Here is a 20,321-nt window from a genome sequence, read left to right as displayed (position 1 = left end):
CCCCCGGGGACTGTCTCGGGCGCTTGGCGGATGCCTTACCGCTGCTGGTAGCGCTTTCCGTAGCCTCCTGGGCCGCGTTACGACACTCCGTCAACGGGCAAGCGTCCGTTTGTACTGCCTTCGACGCCTTCACGGTCACCTTCTTAGCCTCTCCTGCACGCGCCACGAGGTCGTTGTGCGTTTTGGTCGCTGCATTCAAGGTTCTCCGAAGCATGAGCAAGCTCTGCTTCAGGTCCTTGGAGAAATTGCCGCGACCTGACGTGAACTCGATTATTACCTCGAGCTGCTGTGACGCTGCTACCACTTTAGGTACAGCGTCTCTATTTTTCTCCATCGCCCTGATAAGCGCTGGGCCGTTCATCGCTGTGTCCAGCGTGGTAGGCATACCGCTGCCTTTGCCACCCACACTAGCGCTCCTAGTTGCATCCTTCGCCACCCTTGGTGGAGAACGCTGGATGCCTCCTCTAGCGAACGGGTTTTCCACCGTATCCACACTTGTTGTATTTTTGATTTTGTCTTCCATAAGAATCCCACGAGTTGAGGGGAAAGAAAAGTCCGCCACATCAGAGCCCCTCATGATGCGGTAAGGGCTGATTACTGTGGAGGGCGCTCTGGTACTCCACAGGCTCCGTTTGAGGCTGAGTATTTATAGAACCCCCCCCCCCACCATTCATCCCTCGGCACGGGTCGCATGACACCTTGGATTAGGGGTTTATCCATTCGTGTTTTTACTTTTAGCCATGGATAATAGCTATTAAAACCATCCTCCTTTGGGGGCTTTGGACCCTCTGCTCAGGTTCTCGGTATTTTCAGGTTCATCGAACATGCTTCTACCGAGATCCGTCATTTGCAGGCGGAGAGTTTACACTCAGCCTTCGCATGAGTGCCCCCTTCTCTGTCCGCATACGACCCTAGTTTCCACCGGTTGTCCGATTTCCACTAAGGAGCGTATCCCGGATGGTACCACGAGGAGGTAGAGATAGGAGTTGCTAAATAAGAGGCTGTGGAACTTCGTGATAGTTCTGGAGCGCATTATTCAACCATTTACCATCCAGTGTGTATGTGTGTGTGTGTGTGCGTGTGTATGTAACGCTTTCAATCTCACTCGCTTTTCTCGGAGATGGCTGGACCGATTTTAATGTTCTTAATGTCAAATAAAAGGTCTAGGTGTCCCATAGGTCGCTATTGAACTTCATACTGATCGGACTTTTAGTTCAAAAGTTATGTATAAAAATTCGAAAAATATGGGTCTTCATTATCTCATGAATCCCTTAAGCGATTTCAACCAAATTGATTGCATATGAAAGAGGAGCCCTGCAAACCCTTATCAGTATCAGTACTGATACTCTTCATTATCTCATGAATCCCTTAAGCGATTTCAACCAAATTGATTGCATATGAAAGAGGAGCCCTGCAAACCCTTAACTTTCAAATTCAAATTCAAATTCAAATCATGACGATTGGGCTTGTAGTTTGAAAGTTACATGAAGAAATGTGAAAAAATATTATTTAAAACATATTTTTGTAACATACAAGCATTAATTCATTGCAAACCCTCACACAATTTATTATCATTCGAAAATTACTGTTGAGATCTATCAAACGAAACCGAGTTATTCAAAATCGGACGGTTCATTCAAAAGTTATTCAAACTTTAACACTTAAGCACCGTATATTCTACCGTTAAAACGTGTAAAAGCAAAACGTATCAATCAAATGTTGATTGTATTCAATGTGTGTGATGTATGTATGTATGTATGTATATATGTATGTATGTATGTATGTATGTATGTATGTATGTATGTATGTATGTATGTATGTATGTATGTATGTATGTATGTATGTATGTATGTATGTATGTTTGTATGTATGTATGTATGTATGTATGTATGTATGTATGTATGTATGTATGTATGTATGTATGTATGTATGTATGTATGTATGTTTTTTTACCTTTGTTATACTATATAACAAAGGTTTAGGAAATGGTCGAAAAACACGAAGGTGATTCGAGGCCCGTGTCACATACCAATCGATCAGGTTCGACGAATGAGCACTGTCTGTGTGTGTGTATGTGTGTATGTGTGTGCGCCAATTTTCAATCGCCTATTTCTCGGAGATGGCTGAACCGATTCGTCTGCTTTTACTTTTATTTGAAAGGTATTATTACTTAGTATATCACTATTAAATTGTTTCGCGGTCCGACTTTTAGTTTAAAAGTTATAAGCAAAAATGTGAAAATTACTTGACACGATTTTCTCCGGAACCACATAACCGATTTCATCGATCTTAGTAGCAAATGAAAGCTCTTACTATTGCTAAACTTCATGCCAATTTTTATTGAAAACAAACAAGTGGTTTAAAAGTTAGCCTTAAAAAACCAGTTTTGACAAGGTTTAAATTATCGCCTATTTCTCAGAGACGGCCAAACCAATTTATGCGCTATTAGTTTCATTTGGCAGGCAATATAGCCGGATAGATTACTATTAAATGGTTTTTTGATTGGATGTTTAATTTGAAAGTTATGTGCAATTGAATATACCACACCGAAATTAACAATAATTTATAATGATTTCAGCCTAGATAATTTACCTAATTTCAATTATTTTAATATCACACGAGAGGTTTTCACACTACGAATATATATGCAAAATATCATAAGAATTGGTTTTACCGGTCAAAAGATATTAACCCTCGAACACTCGCGCCAACTTTTATAACACAGTTACTCGCGCGCACAATAGCCCAAAACCAAAGAAAACGTGTGCACTACAGTTTTGACTTGGAAAACTTGGTTTTAAGTTTATCAAACCTTTGGAAGAGTTTTCTAAAATTGAAAACTCTATCGTCTGGTGGAATCTGAATTTTGAATAATCCCCCTAAAAGTGAAATAAAAAAATTATTTTCCTTCAGTTTCAATTTAACACCTTGATGTATTCTGCAAACTTTTAGAGCATATTATTACAAGAAATTTTGCTAAAGACAGTAACCTTCTATCTCTTCAGCGAAGATAGAAAAATCTTATTTATTATATATGAATTTGTAAAATCAGTTTTTCTATTTTAGCTCTTTTTGTAATTGTTGTATGACTTTTTCATGTATTACAAAGTTGTATAAATAATAAAAATACACTATTTTGCTCAACTTAGAATACCTCTATGTTTGCTAGTTTAGGAACTGTAGAACTTTGATTATAAAAAATACCCTGATTTTGACCCCAAATTCGTCGACTACCAACAGACGGATACATTTTAAACATTTTACATTTGCTGGTAGTTTTGCTGCATACAGACACCATTTTTCCATATGAAGATACGAGAGAAAATTCCAGTTGGGGCCAATTGCGGTACACCTCACATGCCACTTGCTTCGTTTCTGTGATGCCGGTTTTTGCTAATCTATTTTCCTAACAATTTAAAGCATTAATGCATTGATTAATTCTGACATTTTGCTCATAACAAGTTTATTGAAGAATATACGTTAGTATATACGTAATATACGATTTGTAACTTTATAACAATATTTAATTCAAAAACCTACACATGATGTACAAAATACAACAGCGTGAGTGAGGAAGGTTAATAAATTGAAATTTATTCAAGAAAACTTTATTGTTGTGAATCAAACAGAATGGCATTACAGGAAATTATGCACAGTTCAAAAACCTATAAGCTAGACCTTTACTACGCAATGTATATGTTAAAGAATAATATTTCATCTTACAATTTACTTTTGCTTGCACTTACCCTCATTAGTAACAACTTACTCAGCAATTTCATGAGAAAAGGAACTATCAAAATTTATAAGTGCTTCTATTTGATTCAAATTTTGTAAACTTATTCCATTTCCAAAAATTTGAAGTAAACCAAAAGTGTCGATTTCTATCTCAAATAGCAAGTTAGACCGTATAACAAAGGTTCCTTTCACCACTAGGTGGATTAAATCAAGTTTTTACGTAAGGAAACGCTCAATGCCAAACACATTAATGATATATTGCTACATCACGTGGCACAGTGTGGGACTCTAACCCACTAAAAACCTCACGGGCGTCTGACCTTAACTCCCCCGGAACTACCGTTAAGTATTACTTCGGGGGGAGGCTGTGTCTGTACAACCCGATCCGGAGATGACCGTCATATCGTCCACTCCTTCACATTCACCCTCGCATGGTTCTGCCATTCTTGTTGCTACTACATTCTCCTTCACCGTCCACTTTCCTTGCACCTGTCGGGACGTGTACCGATTCAAAGATGGCGACCGTCATGACTCCCATCTCCTCACGGCCACCCTCGCAGGGTTTCTTGTTAGACTAAGCACTGCTCCGTCGAGTTGGCCACTGCACTTCCCCTTCACTCTTTCACTGACCACTTCCCTTGCACCTGTCGAGACTTGTATCGATCCAGAGATGGCGACCGTCATGACTTCCATCTCCTCACGGCCACCCTCGCAGAATTTCTTGTTAGGCTAAGCACTGCTCCGTCGAGTTGGCCACTGCACTTCCCCTTCACTCCTTCACCGACCACTTCCCTTGCATCTGTCGAGACGTGTATCGATCCAGAGATGGCGACCGTCATGACTTCTATCTCCTCACGGCCACCCTCGCAGGGTTTCTTGTTAGGCTAAGCACTGCTCCGTCGAGTTCGCCACCACACTACCACTTCATCTATCAAGACGCGAACCGATCCACGGATAGCGACCAACATAACATCTATCCTCTCACGGCCGCCCTCGTAGTGTTTCTGTCCAAGCTTGGTTTGCTCCGTCACGCTCGTCACTCCACCGATGTGTCTGTCAAGATTGTCTGCTAATCGGGATTGGTAGTTCGCTGGTCGTTTCTCCACTGTCGTTGCAGTTGCAACATAATCTGTGCTACAACGCCGGTGACGGCATTCCACACGCTCTCCTCCCGACACATTTCGCCTTCTATGTTCTCCACCGTCAGGGGCGGCATCTCCTTTCGTATCGCGGCAAATCGAGGACATTCAAAAACCACATGCTGTGGTGTTTCTATCGTCTCTCTGCATTCCGGGCAGAATGGTGTCCCAGCGTGCACGAACCGGTGCAGGTATTGCCTGAAGCAACCGTGACCCGAGAGAAACTGCGTCAAGTGGAACCCGACGTTCCTGTTCAACCAGGTTGACAGATCCGGTATGAGTCGGTGTGTCCATCTACCATTCTCGAGCCTATCCCACTCTTGCTGTCATTTGCTCAGCGACTCTTCTCTCGCCAGCTTCCGGGCTCCTCTGATGTTTCTTCATCCGTAGCAGTCGTTATCTTCCACGAGCATGATGCTGATGGAGATCATTCCAGCGATAACACATACTGCCTCCGACGATATTGTTCTATATGCACTGGCAACTCTTACAGCCATGAGTCGGAAGGTACTATCCAGCTTCACGCGATTCCGCTTCGATCGTAGTGCTGCGATCCAGGCTGGACCTCCATACCGCAGTATCGATGATGGCACACTAACCAGCAGTCTCCGCTTACTACTACTCGGCCCGTAACAATTCGGCATGATTCTGGCTATCGCATTGATAGCCTTCGCCGCCTTCTCGCAAGCGTAGTCGACGTGGCCGTCGAAGTTCAACCGGTCGTCTATCATTACTCCCAGATGCTTGACCGCGCATGTTGTACGGCCTTACAGTTGCTAACCAGCAGAACCTCCGTTTTATGGTGGGCGATTTGTAGCTTTGCACCATGCATCCAGTTCTCGATAGTTCTAATCGCCTCTGTCACCAGCATTTCTACCTCCTCCACTGATTCGCCTGTCACCGATAGCACGATGTCATATGCAAAGCCGACGATCACCGCGCCTCTAAGCAGCTTCAGAGACAGTACACCGTTGTACAGAGCATTCCAGAGCGTTGGGCCAAGGATGGAGCCTTGTGGGACCCCAGCCGTAATGTTCATCGCCTTGCGCCCCTCGGCGGTCTCGTTAACAAGCGTCCGATTCCTGAAGTAACTCCTCACTATTCTGCATAGATATCCCGGGACATGCACTCTATGCAGCGATTCGGCAATGGCCTCCCAACTGGCGCTGTTAAAGGTGTTTTTTACGTCGATCGTTACAATGGCACAAAAACGATATCCTCTTCGCCTCTGTTTGGACGACTTCTCGGCTCGCTCGATCACTGACCGAATTGCATCCATCGTGGACTTCCCTTTCCGGAACCCAAACTGCATGTTTGACAGACCGTGTTCACCTCCTGTATACCTCGTAAGCCTATTCAGGATTATCCTCTCCAGGAGTTTCCCGCATGTATCCAGCAGACATATCGGCCTGTATGACGCTGGATACCCCGCAGGCTTCCCTGGCCTCGGCAACAGCACTAGCTTCTGGATCTTCCATCGGTCCGGGAAGCTACCATCTTCTAAGCATTTCTGCAGCACGGTCCTGAACGAATCCGGGAACGCCTGTATTGCTGCCTTAAGAGCCACGTTAAGAATCCCATCAAGACCAAGGGCCTTCTTCATTTTTAGCTGTCTTGCCACTGCCACTATTTCAGCCACAACTCACAACTCATTCAAGATGCCTCGACGAAAAGATCCCTGCCAATGGCCGTCGTCTTCCACTTCCGCTCGTAGGTTCTGGCTCTCTGCCTTATCGCCGGATTTCGCCGGCCGATACTAAATTTAATCGCCTGGTGATCGCAATGGGTATACCCTTCGTAGACCCTCCAATTTAGGTTCGGCATCAGGGATGGACTGCTAAAAGTGACATCAATGGATGGATTCGCGGCCGTCTTTACGAAAGGTGCTAACGGTACCTTCGTTGAACAGTGCAATTTCCATCTTAGCCAGGGCTTCTAACAGACTGTTTCCTCTGGCGTTGGTGCATCTGCTCCCCCACTCCATAGCCCAAGCGTTAAAGTCTCCCGCAACGATGATCGGCCTTCGCCCGATGAGTTTTTCGGTCAGCGCGTCCTGCATCTGGTGGAACTGCTCCATGGTCCATCTTGGGGGTGCGTAACAGCTGCATACGTAGATCCCGTTGATTTTTACAATCACGAAACTTTCATACGAACTGAAAACCACCTCCTCAATGAGGAAACTGCCCATTACGTGTATTGCAGCCATTGCTGCTTTATCAGCTGCCCAGTTACCGTTACCGCGAGAAATTCGGTACGGCTCTGCAATTATCGCGACGTCACACAACGACTCCGTTGTCGACTGCCACAACAGTTGTTGTGCTATGTCGCAATGATTGAGATTAATCTGGGTCACCTCCATCACTGCTGACCCGCCTTCGCCTTTTTATACGCTGGGGATTGGAAGCCTCCCGTCGTGTGGTCATTTCTCTGAATTATTGCAGAGCATACACCTCGGCGGCTTTGCGCAGCGGCTTGCAAAATGGCCATTCTCGCCGCATTTCCGACACGATCTGGATCTATCCGGACCTTCACAGTTACGCGCCTGATGACCAAAGCCCCAGCACCTGAAACAACGTTCCATTTCCTTGCTCACACGAAGGATGGCTTACAGAACACACACTGACCACCCAACTTTAATTTTACCCTTTATCAGTAGTTTGGGCGCTGCTACCGCTGAGAGACGAATCGTCGCCGTCTGCGTCCCACCATATGCCTTTCTGAGCCAGATTACCATCGGTACGTCGCCCAATTCGCACTGTACCTTCAACGCATTCCTTACCTCCTCTTCTATCGTGATCTCGTCCAGGTCCCTGCACTCGATCACGATTTCTTGGGAAAGCGCTTTCACGTTCGCTTCGTCTCCAAGTGCTTTGGCAACAAGATCCTTGACAGCCGCGCTCTTAACCGATGGATCCTTTTGACGTAGGACTACGTCTTACGGCAAGTTTTGAGATAGGGTGTCATTCCAAAAAATCGAAAAATGCGAGCGTCACGAAAAATGAAAGGTTTTGAGCGCTAATATCTCAGCGGTTTTCCGATCGATTTTCAATATTCTTACACCAATCGATCGGAAAATCTTCTAAGAATTGACCCAAATGAATAAAAGTATGGATTCTTGATGTTGAACTATAGAAAAATTAAAAATAATGAACCTATGTTTTACCAGAATTCTCGCTTCGTGATTGGTGGGAAGATTCTTTACGATGATCTAAACCTATACCAATTTAATATCTGTGCTTGGGAAGTAAGCCAAAACAAGTGACAGTTTCCTCATTTCAACAAGATTTCTTAACACTGCAGTTCAACCTAGACCATTTTGATGTCCTTGCTTGGGAAGTACGCCAGAGAGAGTAACAAAGCCCCTCGTGCCAACAGATTTCTTTCGAACGTGACTAAACCTAGTCCAATTTGATGTCTGTGTTAGGGAAGTGTGCCAGAAAAAATGACACAAGTTCGTTGTCCCAACAGATCGCAAATTCTTTACTACGAGACGATTAAACCTCGGCGAATTTGATATCTGTGTTGGAAAAATGTGCTACAGCTGTAGTGTTCGGATATAATACGACTCTGTATGAATACGCATGCTTGCCGTTTCATTAGAACTGTAGTGGAAAGATGTGCTGTTGATAAAATAGGATTGAATTGGTAAAATCCCTTCAACGTGGGAAACCAGGGATAATAAAAACAATCTTTAATTTCAGTAAGGTAGCAGGAAAGCAATAATTTGTGTTCTTGATTTGTTAAATTGTTTTCAAATGCACAATCTTTTGAGAATTAAACGTATGCAATGTTACTACTTTGATAAATGTTACATACAACGCATGTAACATGTATATATGTTGCATATAGTCTGTATACATGAAGAATCGAATGATTACAAGCATGAATACATGCCACTATCACTACAAAGACTTACGTAGTCCTGCGTCACCTATATATGCGGTCGTGTCTTGTACACAACCCCTCTAATTTTTTCAGTTCAAAAAGCATCTCTCCCTTTTGAGTTCGCCTGGTTCTTACCACTTTCTGTCCAAGTTCCTTCAACCTCGGGGCTTCTCTGACTTTTCGGAGGATCGCTGCGTACGAAACGTTGGCGTTCGCTTCGACAACCAGCGCATCGCCCTTAATCCTCTCCCGCCGAGGCCTGGGGTTCTTCTGCTCGCCATTCTCCACTTCATTTTGTTTCTGCTTCTCCTTCTTGCTTGCGACGGTACGCCATCCACTACATTCGCCTTGGTCCGGATTGTCTTCCTCTTCGTTCTTAACTTTCTTTTGCTCCTCTTCTTCACCAGGCGTTTCCCTCTTCCTTTTGTCCGTGCGAGAATTCACTATTGGAGGTCTTTTCGGCGTCTCTGATGCTTCAGCTCTAGTCTCGAGTTTCATATGCTCGCACTCAACTGTAGTCATAGCAGATTTAATGCTCGCCACCAACTGCTTGATATGCGTGTGGACGTTATGCCTCTCCTTAATGAACTCGTAGATCTCGTCGATTTTCGCTCTGATCTCCATCATTCCGTCTCGAGGGACGAAACCTCCAGGCTTTGGCGTGAGCATCTGAATCAGCGTCATGTGTCCTTTCTGCTCTGCTTGAGGCAGACTACTACTTCTACTCGTCAGTGTATCCTTGTTCGGCAATGGTGATCGTTTTAGCCTTCTACTTCTCGCAAACACGTTCGTCTCCTCCTGTGGCGTACAGCCGTTGCTGTTTTTGTTTTGAAGTGTACTCATACTCTTGGGTCCCTCCTTCGTGCCGCTATCTCCTTCTTCATTATGTTGGTCGGTTGAATTAATCATTTCTGTTGGGTCCCAACTCTAGGCCGCTATCTCCGCTCGTATTTGTGTAGTCGCCTTTACGATCCCATGGTCAGAAATGTCGAGAGTACACGTGCCCAGTGCCCACGCATCATATTTTCGTGGATTTCAGAGCAGCATACGATACCGTTGAACGCGAACAGCTATGGCAAATAATGCACGAGTACGGTTTTCCGGGTTTCGCGGCTGATCGAAGCTACTCTGAAACGAGTGATGTGCTACGTGCGCGTTTCGGGAACACTCTCAAGTCCTTTCGAATCGCGCAGAGGGTTACGGCAAGGGGATGGACTGTCCTGTATGTTATTCAATATTGGCTTTTGAAGGTGTGATCTGGCGAGCAGGCATCGAAACGAGAGGCATCGAAACGAGAGAGGGACAGCAGAGGTAATCTACTCCAGACTAAAAACGTAGGCTAGGAGGATAGGGTTACAAATTAATGCGTTGAAAACCAAATATATGGTAAGAAGAGGCTCCCGAAGAAGTAACGTTTGCCTCCCACGGACAGTGACTATTGACGGAGATGGACTGGAAGTGGTTGATGAGTTCGTATATTTGGGATCTCTGGTCACCGCCGACAATAATACGAGTAAGGAGATCCAACGACGCATTCAAGCTGGAAATCGCGCCTACTTTTCCCTTCGCAAGACGTCTCGACCAAGAAGCATACGCCGCCGCACAAAGCTGACGATGTACAAAACGCTAATCAGACCGATAGTCCTCTATGGACTTGAGGCAGTAACTTTACTTACTGAAGACATACGTGCACTTGCCGTTTTTGAACGAAAGGTGTTGCGGACTATTTTTGGCGGAGTGCAAACGGAAAGCGGAGAGTGACGGAGACGTATGAATCACGAGCTACAGGCACTGCTTGGAGAGATTCCCATCGTACACCTGGCGAAAGTTGGGAGTTAACGGTGGGCCGGCCACGTCGCAAGGATACCGGACGACTGTGTAGTGAAATCCGTTCTCTTCAAGAACCCCACCGGCACCAGGAATACAGGGGCTCAACGTGCTAGATAGCTCGACCAGGTCGAAGCCGACTTGCATGTGTCGAGACGCGCAACGAATTGGCGACGAGAAGCCCAGGACCGAATATAGTGGAGAGAAATTCTTGATACGGCAAGAGCCACCCCGGCTCTCGGCTGAATAAGTAAGTAAGCTTTGAAAGGGTCTCCTTTCGTTGGTAAATGCCATTATTTTGTTCAAATCGGGTAAGGAACCTCTGTGAAAATGAAGTCTCGTATTTTTTAGACATAGCTATTGAACCAACAGTCCGATCACTATGAAATTCAATATCAAATTATGGGACAACTAGACCGTTCATTTGATACTAAGATCATTAAAATCGGTTCAGCCTTCGCTGAGAAAAGCGGGATAGAAAAGCGTTACACACACACGCACGCAAACACACACACACACACACACACACACACACACACACACACACACACACACACACACACACACACACACACACACACACACACACACACACACACACACACACACACACACACACACACACACACACACACACACACACACACACACACACACACACACACACACACACACACACACACACAAACATACACACACACACAAACATACACACACACACACAAACATACACACACACACACAAACATACACACACACACAAACATACACACACACACAAACATACACACACACACAAACATACACACACACACACACACACACAAACATACACACACACACACACACACAAACATACACACACGCACACACACACAGAAAATGCTCAGTTTTCGAAACTGAGTCGAATGGTATATGGCATTCGGCCCGCAGGACCTTCTTTCCATTTCCGGTTTTCCAAGTGATTTCTATACCTTTATACTATATATTTATATAGTAGAAAGGCAAAACAAGATTTATTAACACTTAACTTTTACGTACATATTGTATTAAATCTGAAATAACACTGAATGGTGACGAAATCGCGCATGTCCTTTTTATCAGCGCAGTCCAGGTAGGTTTTTTCCACTATTCTCGTCCTTGGTTCGTAACATGCAATCGGCGCTTGCTCCTTATTGGTCGACTGAAGTGATGGTGTCAGCGCTGCCAGATCAGCGGTTTTCCCGTTAGATTTAGCGGGATTTCAAGTCGGACAGCGGGACTTAATAACCAAACAGCGGCTAGCGGGAATCTAGCGGTTTTCTTAAATAACTCAGTGGGATTTTAGCGGGATCTAGAGTTAGCGATATTTGGTAGGCCAGAAGAATACTGAAAGAAAGGTTGACAGCAAAACACTTCGTTTAGTGACATTCTTATGTCTGCTCATGCATTGGCAGAGGGTTTAGTATATTCTGTTGATTAGAAAACTCTATGGTTTTTGCCTAGAATGGGACGAGTTCTGACAAATACTCATTAGAACTTTCTAAAAAAGTAGACCACCAAACCAATCCGTTTTGCGTATTCCTAATTTTTCCACTAACTAATACGTTGTCAATGGCAAAATCTAACTGATTCATGAATTGGAAACAAAGCAACACTTATGTATCTATATACATCATAGTTTGCTATATACCGCAGCATTTGTGTGATAACAGATCCAAAACAAATCGGTACAGCTTACCATACACTTTTCTCTTCGATTTTGCTCTTTTGATTACTGCATCTCAGCCAAGCAAAATTTGAAAAAGTGATGTATGGGGCTTTTGAAGCATTAGTTATTATCTACAATATTGCTGAAGTGCTATGCCTATTACTATGCCTTTTGTATTTATGGCGCTATAAGGCTGCCCTCTTGGTAGCAAAAAGAGCGCTCTTTTTACGACCAACGGTATTACAGCCCTACAGCGTCGTAAATACTAAAGATAAAACTTTACTTTCTTCGGCAATATTATAGATAATTGCTAGCTCTACAAATGTCCCATAAACCACTTTTTCAAATTCTGCTTGGCTGAGGTGCAGTAATCAGAAGAGCAAAATCGAAGCGAAAAGTGTATGCCAAGCTGAGAACATTTTTCCTAAAACAAAATATCAGCGAGAACAAAGAGCCGATGCGCTTTACAGATATTTTTGATTTTTGGGTACTTATACTAAGGTACTAAGATTGAAACATATCTTCTTTTGTCACCAAAACCCATAACCATTTGTCAGCGTTGCTGAAATTTTGCATGATTTTTATCGTAGCTAGACACAGAAAAAGAATTTGTACTAAAAGCTTTTTTCAAAATTTTCGCATGTGTTCTTAGACTCCTTAATCTTATAATTCTTGCGAAATTTCGTATTTCATTATATGAGGGATAACAAGATATTTCTTTTTCTGTTTCCTGAAGCCAAAAACCTCGTCAAAATGAATGCAGCAAATTTGCATAATGTTCATTCAATCGCAACGGCTCAATTTCAGCAGATCATCTTAATTTCAAATACAAGCCTACACTGAAATGAATATTTTTTATTTTTTATTCTGCACCAAAAACGAAAGAATAATATGACTTTTGATTCAGCGGGATTTCTAGCGAGAAACAGACTCTAGACAGTGGGATTTCAGCGGGAAATCAACCTCTGGGCAGCGGGAAAATAGGCAGTCGACCTGGTAACACTGGATGGTGTGATGTTGCGAAATACTTTCGGTGAACGTCGGGTGGCGTCGTTATTCATGTTCAATCAGGTTCGAACGCGATGCGCAAATAAATTTTCCATTCGTCGTAGTAGACATTTTTTCTTTTTGGTTTTGCATAATGCAATATCTTGACATTCTTTAGCCGTTTTTCAAGCATTGAACAATATTGTTCCAGTAGAAAGGTCACATAGCTAGGTGGATTAATTCTGGTTTTTTTCAGCAAAAAAAAACCGGTTTTTGTGGAACCCTCTTATTTTCTTTTCTTATATCTCCGAAAATATTAGGTTTAGAAAAAAGCTTTCACATTTTCGAAGGAATTTTCCTAACGAACTAGTTTTACATTTTTCTTTCAATTTCTGTCAAGGCAAAAATACTTAAAAACAAAAAATTGGCGGTCAACTCAAATGGGGTTCTCCTTGGCTTGCAGGCTTGCAATTTAAACAATACAAGCACATTAGCATTTTTAGAATAGTAATATTTGAAGGTTTAACAAGCGTAATTCCTTATATTGTTAATTTTAGACACTACAATGGAAAGGAACAATCTAATGGCCAAATGCTATCCAAGGATCAAGGACTATTGCCGTGAAAAGCATGGGTTAGAATTCCAGGTAACTGAGAGAATCTGAGAGAACAAATTTAATCTTCACAACGGTATTTGGATTTACAGGTGCTAAATATTTTATTTCTGTTGAAACATTATTTAGGCTTATACAAATATGAAACAAAAAAAGTTTATGTCGCCCCCCCTCCCTTCAAAAATTTTTGAAATTTGAAGAGGTAAAAAAATAAATTGTTATATTAATATGTTGCATTCTTTAGTGATGAACAGATTTTTTACAATTCAACGAGTTTACATCTCTAAATTATCGAATATGTGCAGAGTTAAAACAATTATCCCGTTAGTCTTGATCAAGTTTCTTTCAGCAACTGAACTTTCTGATTCCTGCTGCAGGTCACAAAGGACTACAGCACTCGTGCGCTAATTGCACGTCCTCTAGTCGCACCATCATTTAAGGGGCATAGTACTTTTTCAATTTAAAAAAATCGAAATTTTTTTTATTGATTATTTCGAAAGATTAACATTTTGACCATGAATTTCAAGTCATTTCGATGAATTCCAAAAATTGGCAAAGTTACAGCTATTTGTACCGCGCATGTCTGGAGCGATTACACAGCGAATAAAAACTTCAACGTCATTTTTCTCGAAACCAGGTTTTGAAAGTCGGTACCATAAATATCTCAAGAACGACTCAAGCAATTCTCATGATTCTTTTTTTGTTTCAAAGCCAACAAAATTATCTAGTGTTTGACCCATCCTTTTTTTTGATATTACAATTCCTGTATTTTTTAGAAATGTTTAAAGTCAATTTTTGACGTAGGACAACGTCTTACGGCAAGTTTTGAGATAGGGTGTCATTCCAAAAAATCGAAAAATGCGAGCGTCACGAAAAATGAAAGGTTTTGAGCGCTAATAGCTCAGCGGTTTTCCCATCGATTTTCAATATTCTTACACCAATCGATTGGAAAATCTTCTAAGAATTGACTCAAATGAAGAAAAGTATGGATTCTTGATGTTGAACTACTGAAAAATTGAAAATAATGAACCTATGTTTTACCAGAATTCTCGCTTCGTGATTGGTTGGAAGATTCTATACGATGATCTAAACCTATACCAATTTGATATCTGTGCTTGGGAAGTAAGCCAAAACAAGTGACAAAGCTTCCTCGTGCCAACAGATTTCTCACGAACGCGATTAAACCTAGTCAAATTTGATGTCTGTGTTAGGGAAGTGTGCCAGAAAAAATGACACAAGCTCGTTGTCCCAATAGATCGCAAATTCTTTACTGCGAGACGATTAAACCTAGGCGATTTTGACATCTGTGTTGGAAAAATGTGCTACAGCTGTATTGTTTGGTTACAATATGACTCTGTATGAATACGCATGCTTGCCGTTTCATTAGAAGTGTAGTGAAAAGATGTGCTGTTGATAAAATAGGATTGAATTGGTAAAATCCCTTCAACGTAGGAAACCATGGATAATAAAAACAATCTTTAATTTCAGTAAGGTAGCCGGAAAGCAATAGTTTGTGTTCTTGATTTTGTTAAATTGTTTTCAAATGCACAATCTTTTGAGAATTGAACGTATGCAATGTTACTACTTTGACTTGTTACTACATGACATTGACATGACTACTTTGACTTGCTACTTCATGTTACTACATGAAGAATCGAATGATTACAAGCATGAATACATGCTACTATCAATATACAAAGAGACTTACGTAGTCCCGCGTCACCTATATATGCGGTCGTGTCTTGTACACAACCCCTCTGATTTTTTCGACTAAAAACCTTACTTTTATGTTTGAATGTCCGCCATTTTGTTATGCGTTCGAATTTTAAAAAAAGGATGGGTCAAAGGATGGGATGGTTGGTAAACGGCTAGATAATGCGGAATATAGACCCCATAGTGGTCGTTAGCCTCTTATCCAGCAACTCCGATCCCGACCTCCTCGTGGTACCAGCCGGAATACGAGCAACCTTAGCGGAGATCGGGTAACCAACCCCGGTGGAAACTAAGGTCGTATACTAACCGGGAAGGAGGTATAGTGCGTCTCGGCACTATGAGATGGCAGCCCCATCGCGAGACTCGGTAGTGTTGCCCCAGTACGGCTACACACCTAAACAACACAAACTAACAACATTCAAGCATATTCGGAGCGGAATATTCGGCATCGACCTAGGCGACGAAATAAGGACGACGAATGGAGACTCGGGACTTGGAACTGCAGATCGCTAAATTTCGCAGGTTGCGAGCGGGTGCTGATTGAACAGCTGGAACCCCGCAAACTCGGCATCGTAGCTCTGCAGGAAATCTGTCGCAAAGGAGAGAAGGTATGGAAGATCCGTGGCGGAAAGGCCCAATTTTACCAGAGCGGTGGCGCTACCAACGAACTGGGAACGGGCTTTGTAGTGCTGGGCGGAATGCAGGATCGCGTGATAGATTGGAAGGCGATCAACGAGAGAATGTGTGTATTGAGGATAAAGGGTTGTTTCTTCAATTATAGCATCATTAACGTGCACTGCCCGCACGAAGGTAGACCCGACGATGAGAAAGAAGCATTCTACGCGAGGCTGGAGGCTACGTACGACAGCTGCTCGTCACGGGACATCAAGATCGTCATCGGGGATATGAACGCCCAGGTCGGTAGGGAAGAAATGTATAGACCGGTGGTAGGACCCCATAGCCTGCACACCGACACAAACGATAACGGCCAACGATGTATAAACTTCGCAGCTTTCCGAGGCCTGGTGATCCGAAGTACCTTTTTCCCGCGCAAGGAGATCCACAAAGCCACCTGGAGATCACCTGACCAACGTACAATGAACCAAATTGACCACGTTCTCATAGAGGGCCGGTTCTTCTCTAACATCACGAACGTACGCTCCCGTCGGGGTGCGGATATTGATTCTGACCATTACCTAGTAGCAGTACATGTGCGCTCAAAGCTGTCCACCGTATACCGGACACGTCAAAGCCGCCCTCCTCGGCTGAACATCAGGCAGCTAGATAACCCACAAGCTGCCGAGAACTACGCGCGAGTACTGAATGAGGCACTGCCTTCTTCCGAGGAGTTAGGTGCTTCAAACCTCGAAGACGGTTGGGGCAGAATACGCTCGGCCATCGGAGAGGCCGCTACCGCGGCACTAGGTATTGCGCCTCGGAGTACACAAAATGATTGGTTTGATGGGGAATGCCAACAAGCGGTGGAGGAGAAAAAAACGCTTGGAAAAATTATCTAAGTATTGCCACTAGAGAGAACCTGGCCAAGTACCGACGAGCTAGGAACCAGTTGACCACGATCCTGAGGAGAAAAAAGCGCCAAAAGGAGGACAGAGATCGTGAAGAATTAGAACAACTATTCCGAGCTAATGACACGCGCAAGTTTTATGAGAAGGTGAACCAAACTCGGAAGGGCTACACACCGAAACCTGACATGTGTAGGGACGAGGGAGGGAATCTAATTACAAACGAGCGCGAGGTGGTCGACAGGTGGAAGCAGTTCTTCGATGAACACCTCAATGGCGAAGTCGCAGAAGGAGGCGGAACGGAAATTAACCTAGGAGCGCCCATGGAAGATAGTGATGTCCTAGCACCTGATCTCCAAGAAGTCAAACGAGAAATCAGGTTGCTGAAGACCAATAAAGCCGCTGGGAAGGACCGCCTACCGGCAGAGCTTTATAAACATGGCGGGGAAACGCTAGCAAAGGCTCTACACTGGGTTATTTCTAGGATTTGGGAGGAGGAAAAGCTACCGGAGGAATGGATGGAAGGAGTGGTTTGTCCCATCTACAAAAAGGGTGATCGGCTAGACTGCTGCAACTATCGTGGTATTACGCTGGTAAACGCCGCCTACAAGGTACTCTCCCAGATCCTGTTACGCCGGCTGTCACCGATAGCACAAGGTTTCGTAGGGAATTATCAGGCGGGTTTCATGGGGGCTCGCGCAACTACGGACCAAATGTTTACTATCCGACAGATCTTGCAGAAATGTCGGGAGTACAACGTGCCCACGCATCACATCTTTATCGATTTCAAAGCAGCATACGATACAGTCGATCGAGACAAGCTATGGCAGATAATGCACGAATACGGTTTTCCGGACAAACTGACGCGACTGATCAGAGCTACATTGGATCGAGTGATGTGTTTCGTACGCATCTCTGGGACACTCTCGAGTCCCTTCGAGACGCGACGAGGGTTGAGACAAGGTGACGGTCTACCCTGCATGCTGTTCAACATCGCTCTTGAGGGGGTGATCCGACGAGCGGGCATTGAAACGAGAGGCACGATTTTTACCAAGAGTAGCCAACTTCTAGGCTTTGCAGATGACTTCGATATCATAGCCAGGAACTTTGCGACGGCGGAGGCAATCTACGCCAGACTGAAAGCGGAGTCTAGGAGAATTGGGCTAAAAATAAATGCGTCGAAGACCAAATACATGAAAGGAAGAGGCTCAAAGGAAACAAATGCGCGCCTCCCACGGACGGTAACCGTTGACGGCGACGAACTAGAAGTGGTAGAAGAGTTCGTGTATTTGGGATCGCTGGTGACCGCGGACAACAACACTAGTAAGGAGATCCAGCGGCGCATCCAAGCGGGAAATCGGGCCTACTTTGCCCTTCGTAAAACGCTACGATCAGGAAGCATACGCCGCCGCACGAAGCTAACAATGTACAAAACCATTATTAGACCGGTAGTTCTTTATGGACTTGAAGCCGTGACGCTGCTTACGGAGGACATACGCGCCCTTGCCGTGTTTGAGCGGAAAGTGCTGCGGACGATATTTGGCGGAGTACAAACTGAAAGCGGAGAGTGGCGGAGGCGTATGAATCACGAGCTACAGGCACTGCTTGGGGAGACTCCCATCGTACATCTAGCGAAAGTTAGCAGGCTACGGTGGGCCGGACACGTCGTAAGGATGCCGGACGACAGTGCGACGAAAACGGTCCTCTTCAACAACCCCACCGGCACCAGGAACAGGGGGGCCCAACGTGCACGATGGCTCGACCAGGTCGAAAGCGATTTGCGACTTCTGAGACGACTAGGAAATTGGCGACGAGTGGCCCAAGACCGAGTTGAATGGAGACGAGTGCTTGAAACAGCACGAGCCACCCTGGCTCTATGCTGCTGAAGAAGAAGAAGATTGGTCAAACACGAGATAATTTAATATACTTTCATGTCGTTTTGGAATTTTTCAATTCGGATAAGCCCACCAGCTCCAATCCATGGTACCGCAAATCATGTTTTTTCCGAATCATCATGTTCAAGGAGCCGTAGGGGAGAGGGGAAGAAGTTCACATTTGCAAACAAAATTGTAAATCTATACCTATAAAGAAGGATTTCTGTCTGTCTGTCTGTCTGTCTGTCTGTCTGTCTGTCTGTCTGTCTGTCTGTCTGTCTGTCTGTCTGTCTGTCTGTCTGTCTGTCTGTCTGTCTGTCTGTCTGTCTGTCTGTCTGTCTGTCTGTCTGTCTGTCTGTCTGTCTGTCTGTCTGTCTGTCTGTCTGTCTGTCTGTCCTGTGTTCCTTATAGAATCAAAAACTACTGAACCAATCGGCGTGAAAATTTGCATGTAGAGGTTTTTGGGGCCAGGAAAGGTTTTAGTGATGGTTAGAGACCCCTCCCCCCACTAAGAGGGGGGGCTCCCATACAAATGAAACACAAATTTCTGCATAACTCGAGAACTAATCAAGCAAATAGAACCAAATTTGGCATGTGGGTGTTTTCGGTGACAAGAATTTATTCTAGGGTAATTTGAGACCCCTCCCCTCTTTATAAGGGGAATTATAACTCCTCTCCCCTTTAAGAGGGGGGGTTTCCATATAAATTTCCTCATAACTCGAGAACTAATCAAGCAAATGGAACCAAATTTGGCATGTGTGTGTTTTTGAAGACAAAATTTTTTTCTATGATGAATTGGGACCCCTCCCCACTTTAAGAGGGGGGGAGCTCCTATACAAACGAAATACAAATTTCCTTATAACTCGAGAGCTAATCCAGCAAATGAAACCAAATTTGGCATGTAGGTGTTTTTAGGGGCAAGAATGTTTTCTATGATGAATAAGAACCTCTCCCCACTTTAGAAGGGGGGGGGGGCTCCTATACAAATGAAATACAAATTTCCTCATAATTCGAGAACTAATCAAGCAAATGGCACCAACTTTGGTATGTGAAGGTTTTCGAGGGCAAGAAAATTTTCTACGGTGAATTAGGACCCCTCCCCACTCTGAGAGGGGGGGCTCCTGTACAAATGAAATACAAATTTCCTCCTAACTCGAGAACTAATCAAGCAAATAGAACAACATTTGGCATGTGGGTGTTTTTTTTTGGTGACAAGAATTTATTCTATGGTGAATTGACACCCCTCCCCTCTTTATAAGAGGAATTATAACTCCTCTCCCCTTTAAGAGGGGGGACTTCCATACAAATTTCCTCATAACTCGAGAACTAATCAAG

General features: G+C 43.9%; 1 protein-coding gene across 1 annotated transcript in view; it reads left to right on the top strand.

The window, feature by feature from the left end:
- The window catches only part of LOC128735901 (NACHT and WD repeat domain-containing protein 2), a 330,075-nt gene that overhangs the window by 24,640 nt on the left and 285,114 nt on the right, over positions 1–20,321 (top strand). Inside the window, exon 2 of the mRNA XM_053830380.1 lies at positions 13,821–13,909. Within this exon, the coding sequence (XP_053686355.1) occupies positions 13,821–13,909 (89 nt within the window). The remainder of the gene's footprint in view (positions 1–13,820; positions 13,910–20,321) is intronic.

Source organism: Sabethes cyaneus, chromosome 2, assembly GCF_943734655.1.
Source record: "Sabethes cyaneus chromosome 2, idSabCyanKW18_F2, whole genome shotgun sequence".
Taxonomy (NCBI): Eukaryota; Metazoa; Arthropoda; class Insecta; order Diptera; family Culicidae; genus Sabethes; species Sabethes cyaneus.
Note: the sequence above shows the minus strand (reverse complement) of the source record. Positions and strands in the feature narration are given on the sequence as shown.